The 7,292-nt window shown below is 47.2% G+C and overlaps 2 protein-coding genes across 2 annotated transcripts; one reads left to right on the top strand and one right to left on the bottom strand.

Annotated features, from left to right (window-relative positions):
- The first annotated feature begins 575 nt into the window (after positions 1–575).
- LOC133922519 (uncharacterized) lies at positions 576–3,680 on the top strand. The gene is made up of 5 exons (XM_062367883.1): positions 576–786; positions 1,067–1,119; positions 2,666–2,854; positions 2,949–3,029; positions 3,109–3,680. The coding sequence occupies exons 1-5, from the start codon at positions 733–735 to the stop codon at positions 3,272–3,274; spliced, it is 543 nt and encodes a 180-aa protein (XP_062223867.1). The 5' UTR covers positions 576–732; the 3' UTR covers positions 3,275–3,680.
- Positions 3,681–4,584: 904 nt separating this feature from the next.
- Positions 4,585–6,466, bottom strand: LOC133922518 (desmethyl-deoxy-podophyllotoxin synthase-like). Its single transcript, XM_062367882.1, has 2 exons — positions 5,491–6,466; positions 4,585–5,405 (listed from the first exon to the last, which is right to left on the bottom strand). Exons 1-2 carry the CDS (start codon positions 6,394–6,396, stop codon positions 4,782–4,784), a joined length of 1,530 nt encoding a protein of 509 aa, XP_062223866.1. The 5' UTR covers positions 6,397–6,466; the 3' UTR covers positions 4,585–4,781.
- Between the last annotated feature and the right edge of the window lie 826 nt (positions 6,467–7,292).

Below are 7,292 nucleotides of genomic sequence, written 5' to 3'. Positions count from 1 at the left end.
ATTTTAAAAAATTACTGAAGAATCACTTTCAAACACAGAATTATTTTTTTTAAAGAATCACTCTCTATACAAGATTTGAATGGAGAAGAACCCTAAAGAAAATAAAAGATGAAAAAGAAGGTAAAGGTAGAGGAGTAATACAATTCCGTGACCTATGGTCCTATGGTTTCATAGCCTTTTAAATGTGATTTGACAACCAATTACATCCTTCATTTCAAAACTTAATTTTATATGAGTACTAAATAAACTCTGGTTGAACACTTTGAATGCGATTTCTTTACTCGAACTTTATTTCTTGGAGAGCCACTTAAAGCTGAACTACAATCTGATTGAACTTGAAAAAAAAATACAATAATTTGCCTGCGCTCTCAAATTATGAGCTTTTTGCACGTAGGATCCCACTTCTTTCTCGAGTTTTTTTTTATTTCGAAAATCAAAGAATTATAAAAATAGGAAATGGGCGACAGTAGTCTATTTTTATATTTTTTAAATAAACGTCTATTTTTATAAATATTTGATTTTCGAAATATAAAAATTAAAAATCCCTTCGTTCTCTCCTTAAGAGTGGGCCTTCGATGAAAGCCCAGCACACACCCGGCTACTCCAGCCTCGTCTCCTCCACACCCCCAAAACCCTCCCGGCGGCGGCGGCTACCACCTCTCCACCAGCAGAAGCTCCCGGTGCTCTCCGCCGGCGGCGCCATAAGGAGGATACAGGAAGCAGTTCGCTCGGATGGACAGCGGAAGCGACTCCGACGGCGCCCCCGAGGAGCTCACCGCCGTCCAGGTGCATCTTGGTTCTTTTCCACTCGAGGACCCGATCCCACGCGGGGATAGACCACGATTTCATACGCTTCGTGTGTGTATGTACCGCTCTAGCAAACAGTGGGTAGACGAGTAGATAAGATCTTAAGAGGATTGCGCTGCCACGCGCCGTCAATTTGGTTTATCAAGCATGTGTTTTTTGTGGATTAGGGTTGTCGGTTACTTACCTCTGCTGTAATCCTGTTTCTTGTTCACGATGAAATCTGTCGAGATGATGCTGAGTGATTTTTATTGTCTTTTAGGGTGTTGAGAAGCACGAACAGATCACTGAAGTTGAGAAGGATAGTGTCATCAGGTGTGTTTCCTATGCTTCGTTATTGGCTGGAATGGACACACTGCTGCCCGATGCGCTACTTTAATTTGTTCTTGTTCCTGAAAAAAAAAAAAGACTCAATGCGAGTGGTTGCTACTTGCAGTGGCAGACCCAGGATTTCAACCAAGGGATTGCTAATTTATAAGCACTAAAATTTTAACCAGTTTTCAATGCTGTAAAATAGCATGTATAAATAAGAATTGCATGACAATTGACAAAAATATAAATGGTAAATTTAAAAATACAAAACATAACGTCATGTATAGATTAGAGCATAAGAGCATTCATAAACACAGACACGCAATGTTGCTAACTTGCAATTGACCAAACACAATTTAATTCCTTCCTAACTCAGTAACACTAATTCCATAGTTCGATTCGAAATTGAAACATATCATTCACACTTTCACAAGATGCTGAATTGCTGAACAAAGAATTATGTGAATGGGTCATGAGTTATTGAGTGAATCAACCTGAGTGGATGTAGTGTAGTGTAGGGGAGCTGGGAGCTAACAGGTAACAGCCAAGAGCCAAATGCCCAACTGAAGTCCTGAACTGGGGAGCAGAGGCCTGATAGGATCAGGATTCAGGGGAGCCAGGCCGGGAGCCTGCAGAGCTGCAGCTGCAGGGGCAGCGCCGTGCGCCAGCCATCGGGGCAGCAGGGGAGGCTCGTGGCTCTGGGCAGACCGCCGAAGGGGACCTGCAGGGCGCAGTGGTGCACAGCGCAGGGTGGCCGGAGGCTGGCAGCGTCGGGAATCACCAAATCGGGACTGGGAAGGGCGTAGGCTGCAGGGGCACCAGGAGCAGGGCGGTTGGAGACCGAAGTGCCGGACTGAATCAGGCAGGGAAGGGGCCGCCACCGGCAGGGGCGTTCGCCGCTTGCACTCGCTTTCTTGCAGGTCCAAGGACTGAGGGAGGCAAGGAACTGGGCTTTGCTAGTTTGCTGCTTTGGGGGAAGGGGTGCTACACGGGCCTGACGGGGTGCTATCCCTTAATGAATTGGGCTAAGCCCATGCTAGGTCCGCCCCTGGCTACTTGATACTTGCTATGGAGATTAGTTCCACTCGTCTTCGTGAACTATGCTAGATACCTTATGCCCTGCTTTAACTACCCTATTGTTCTCCTGTTTAAAAATATGCAATTGCCAGTATAGATTTTGTTAGGCCCGTAACCAAATGACTATAGTTAGAAATATATTATTCTCAGTGCTTGATTAATCTCGAAAAATGGTCTCCTTGTACAGATTGATTTATAATGTTTGTGCCTAAATGTAGAGCTTTTATATGTGATTTATTTGTTTTTAATGTCTATGCGGTTCTGCACATAGCACATGGTGTATTCTGCAGCTATCTGATGATATAGTTGTTATGATTTATGGTTAGCCTTTACATTCTTCCTTTTTTTTTTTCTGGAACACCCATGGGAATAGCTACCTGAATCATGTTGGGCTCTTGTGATCACCAGGGTGCTATCACTATTTCTTTTAATTTGAGCCTCTCTGAGATAATAATGTTATGTGTTCTTGCAGAGCAACACGGGAGGGAAAGGAGCGGAGGAAACGGTGGGCTCAACGAAGAACATCCTCTAAACCAGATAAGCCGGCGCCACAGGAAGTAAAAGATGAAGATACCAAACAGAATGAGGGGAATGAGGAGACATATACTATGCCTGGCATGCTCCCCAATAGTGTAATTGAAATGCTTGCAGCACGTGAGAAGTATGTGCACTTCCCTTACACTGTGAGCTATTCAAATCCTTGTTTCTGACTAGCTGGACTTCATTGGTTACTTTGTCTTCATTGGCCTCCTCAGGCATACCTTCTCGTCAGACTCTGAGGAAGAAAATGTGAAGCAGAAGGTTCAAAAAAGGAAGAAGATATCCAAAACTTCTGGGTATGTTTCATGTTCCTGTTATCTAATATGAATTTTCTGAAATGATACTTATGCCAGCGGTCGCTAATGTCTTTATCAGGCCCAAGACAATTCTGTTGAAAGATGTTTGGTCGACACAACATGTGAAGAATGCCCTTGATTTCTTGGAGCAAAGGAAAAACAAGGTGCCAAGATCCAATGCAGTTTTGAAGAATGCTAATAAGGCTTTGCGTCTCCTTTCATCCAAGGGCAATTTTCTGAGTTAAAGAGTGTGGCAGAATGAGGCATTTTCTGGATTCGTGTTTAGACTGTCATAGCAACGACTGATATGTTCAAGGGGTCGATCATTTGATGGCTTTGAAAGGAATGAATTTTGCATGCGAAATGCAGCACAGCATAGCCTTGGGCGTTAAAATGTATAACAATTCGTACGCATGTTCCTTGTACGAAATCAAAGGTCTGTACGTACGGTTGACTGTGTTCAAGTTTTAGTTATGTATTTGTAAGGCTCTTATGCTGCAAGTTTGAAAAGAAAATTCAGAAGGATTTCTAAATTTTGAGATCAACGTGACACCTGGCAGAGCTAGGATCCCGTTGTCACATGCCTGCTGTGTTGTCGTACTGTATACTTTGTCTGTTATTACCATTCCTATGAAATTGTTTTACCAGAAATTTTGATGTTCTGTTGTATGCATTGCTTTCAGCATATGGCGATGACACTCGTTTATATTCTGTAATCTGCAATGGAACCGAAATGTCTGTTTCGTACGGATATCGTACCCCACTTCCCTTAATTTCTTGATTTTTTTTGTTTTTGGCGAGGACACATTTTTAGAAAATTCCGTTGAAAACAACAGTTGCAATTCTTGAAATGATTTCACATGCAATAGTCCCTGCGAGGAAAGAGCCATCTCATCAAAGTTCAGGATGAGTTCGCAGGATCAGCGAAGGAAACGCACCAACCTCAATCAATTTTCCATTGCCATGGTTGAATGTCAGGTATTGCAGCCAGGGAACCCATTCCATTTGCATTCCATGTTATGTTCTCCCCTTCGCGTACGCCGTGCTCCAAGTCCAAGACGAGCACCCCCAGGCGCTAAGTTCGATTGCACACACGGTTTATCAAGGCTGCTCACTTGCGTCAGGTGGAAATAATCATAGGTATGTAAGAGGAATTAAAGAATGAATGACTATCAAGTAGAAGAGATAGACACAGCCAATAGCATTTTCTCGCTAGGTTCAGAAGCTTTCCCAGGACCCATTGGGTTCTCAGGCAATTCAGAACCTATGATCTATCAAGTTGAGCTTTTTGAGGGCACAGGGCAGAATGGTTAAATGGCTTATCGGCAGAGCTGTATGAAACTGTCCGGACAATTTTAACACACGAAAGTGGATATGGCCAGAAAGTATTGTGATTAGGTATGGTTCAGTACATGAATTGAATACATAGTATCCACTGTTGCACAGATACTTCTTCTAGTTATGCATATACTCCTCGATTCCGAAATAAATGTCTTTTGATATAGGCACGGTCCTAAAATACAACTTTAATTATTATTTTGTTATAATATATTGATAAAATATAACTAAAAGTATATTATTATGAAAATACTTATCGAGACAAATCTATCCATACCCTATTCAAATATCCAAACACAATATATAAAAAATAGTTTACAGTTAAAATTTAAAATAATTAACTACGTACAACCTAAAACAACACCTATTTTAGAGCAAGCGAAAAAACCATAAAGCGGGTGTGGGAATGTGTATTCAATCCATTGGCACCGGCACCCGAGGGGTAGCAAACAACACTAGGTCGGACCTTGGGGGTGACGCGATCCCAACTGCCTCCGCCATGTCCATCTCCTCGGCGCTCATCCCTTCCGGTAGCTTCCAATCGAAATGGAACAGCAGCGCCGCGAGCGCGAGCTCAATGTGCGCCAGACCAAAAGCCATGCCAGGGCACATCCTCCTCCCAGCGCCGAAAGGGATGAACTCGAAGTCTGTCCCCTTGAAGTCCCTTCCACTCTGCTGAAACCTCTCCGGCACGAAATCCTCGGGCGTGTCCCAGTGCGCCGGGTCCCTGCCTATCGCCCACGCATTCACAAGCACCATGGTGCCTTGCGGCACGTCGTACTCGAGCACCTTACACGGGCTACGGCACTCCCGCGGCAGCAGCAGCGGCCCCGGCGGGTGCAACCGGAGCGTCTCCTTGATAACCAGCTGCAGGTAGTTTAGGTTGGCTAGGCCGTCCTCGGTCACCTTGTCGTGGCCGGCGAATGCTGCCCGGACCTCGTCTTGCACCTTCCGCATCACCGTCGGGTTCCGCATCAGCTCAGCCATTGCCCACTTCAGCGTCGTCGCCGAAGTCTCGCTGCCAGCAACAAACAGGTCCTGTGGAAGAAACAGAGTGAACATCGAGGGTGTGGGGGGGGGGGGGGATATCGTGGAGGTATCGACGATTGTGAAGAGAGGTTACAAGTATGATTCTTTTGATGTTGAGGGTTGTAAGAGGGTACTGCGAGTCCATGTCCTTCTGGAGCCTCAAGAGCACGTCAAGCAAGTTCTCGTCTTCGTCCACGCCGGCGGCTCTCTTCTCCTGGTGCTCCTGGATGATGGCGTCGACGATGGCGTATATTTCACGGCGACGGCGATCGAGCATGCGGGGCACGCGGCTGACGAGCATCGCGAGGCGTGACGACGGGAAGAGGTCCGGCAGGCTGAACCCTGGGATAATCTTGAGCGCCTCCTCGAAGAGCCGCAAGAACGCGTCGCGGTGCTCGCTCCGGCTGCCGACGATTGTGCGCACCGCGGAGTCCGCGACGAAGGCCGATATCCGCTCGGTCAGGTTCACCGGCGCCCCCGCCGCTGCGGCGGACGCGAAGAAGCGGAGGAGGCGGGCGAGCTCGTCCTCGCGCACGGCGCGGAAGGAGGTGACGCGGCGGGAGCTGAGAAGCTCGAGGGTGCATACCTTGCGCAGCTGCCGCCACCCGTCGCCGTAGGGCGCCCAGACGACGCCGTCGGCGCCCTGGAGCACGCGCCGCAGTATCGGCCCGATGGGCCGCGATGCGAAGCTGACGTCGTGGGTCTTCATGATCTCGCGCGCGGCGTCCGGCGACGAGGCGACCACGACGGGGAGTGCGCCGAAGCGGAGCATCATGAGCGGGCCGCTGCGCCGCGCGAGGTCCCGCAGGGCGCGGTGCGGTGGCGCGCCGGCTAGGTGGTGCAGGTGGCCGATGACCGGCAGCGCCCACGGCCCCGGGGGGAGCCTCAGCCGCCGCCGGGCATCGTCCCTCCCGCGGCGGGACAGCGCGAGGACGACGAGAGGCAAGGCGAGGAGTGGAAGGAGCAGCAAGTACGGCGACAGCTCGGCGGCCATGGCCATTAACGAGCTCTAGTGTCGACTGTCGAGTCAAGGTCTCAAGGATGGAAGATCAAGCTTGCAGTGCCGTGTAGTCTACGGATGTGTACGTGGGTGCGACTTTATAAACTATCTGTAATTGATGGTTGACTTTGATTAATCCCGTTCTTCTCGAACACTTGATTGTTTAATCAGGAGCTGCTGGCTGCTGTACGTGCGTTTTTGCTGATCAGAGCAGTAGTACATCCGAAGCTGCAGTTTTTGTACGGCTTATGGCTGTGCATTTGACTGCATTTGACGCCTTTTCTAGAATTTGCAAGAACTATGTATCTAATTTATTTTAGAATTTTGCTATTTGTCTATTGGTGGATTTTGTGCTAAAAAATCTGTCTAATTTGTGGCTTTCTAATATGCTTTGATAGTTGTGCGCTACTTGATTTGTCCTCCGATAGATTTTTTCATTTATCGGGTTTGGATATGCACCAGCAACCTATGGAAGAGGCTAGAGAACTCGTGCCCCGCTCTTAGTTGAAAAGCAACCGGCAAATTCTCTCTTATTTTTTAAAAAAAAGATTACTCCCTCTCTCTTTTCCACTCTCTATCATTGCACTGCACCTCTCTTGAATTGCTCACCTCCTCTCACCATAGCCGACGGATTGCTATGGCTGTTGATTGCATTGATCTAAAAAGGACGCTAAAAAGCTTTTATTTCCCTCTTATAACTAATCCCATGAACAGTACTGACTTTGCTAGAGGTACCTTTGCTAACCTAACTTCAGCAGGAAGCTAAAGTCGACCAAATTGCATGTCAAGATCTAAATTTGTAGGACATCTTTGCTCGGCGGGAGCATCTTAACTCTCCCCCTTTGCTTTGTGTGCGTGCATACCTGTATGTGTTTCCTCCAAGCAAACCCATGTAC

Source organism: Phragmites australis, chromosome 6 (genome assembly GCF_958298935.1).
Source record: "Phragmites australis chromosome 6, lpPhrAust1.1, whole genome shotgun sequence".
In the NCBI taxonomy this organism is placed as follows: Eukaryota; Viridiplantae; Streptophyta; class Magnoliopsida; order Poales; family Poaceae; genus Phragmites; species Phragmites australis.
Note: the sequence above shows the minus strand (reverse complement) of the source record. Positions and strands in the feature narration are given on the sequence as shown.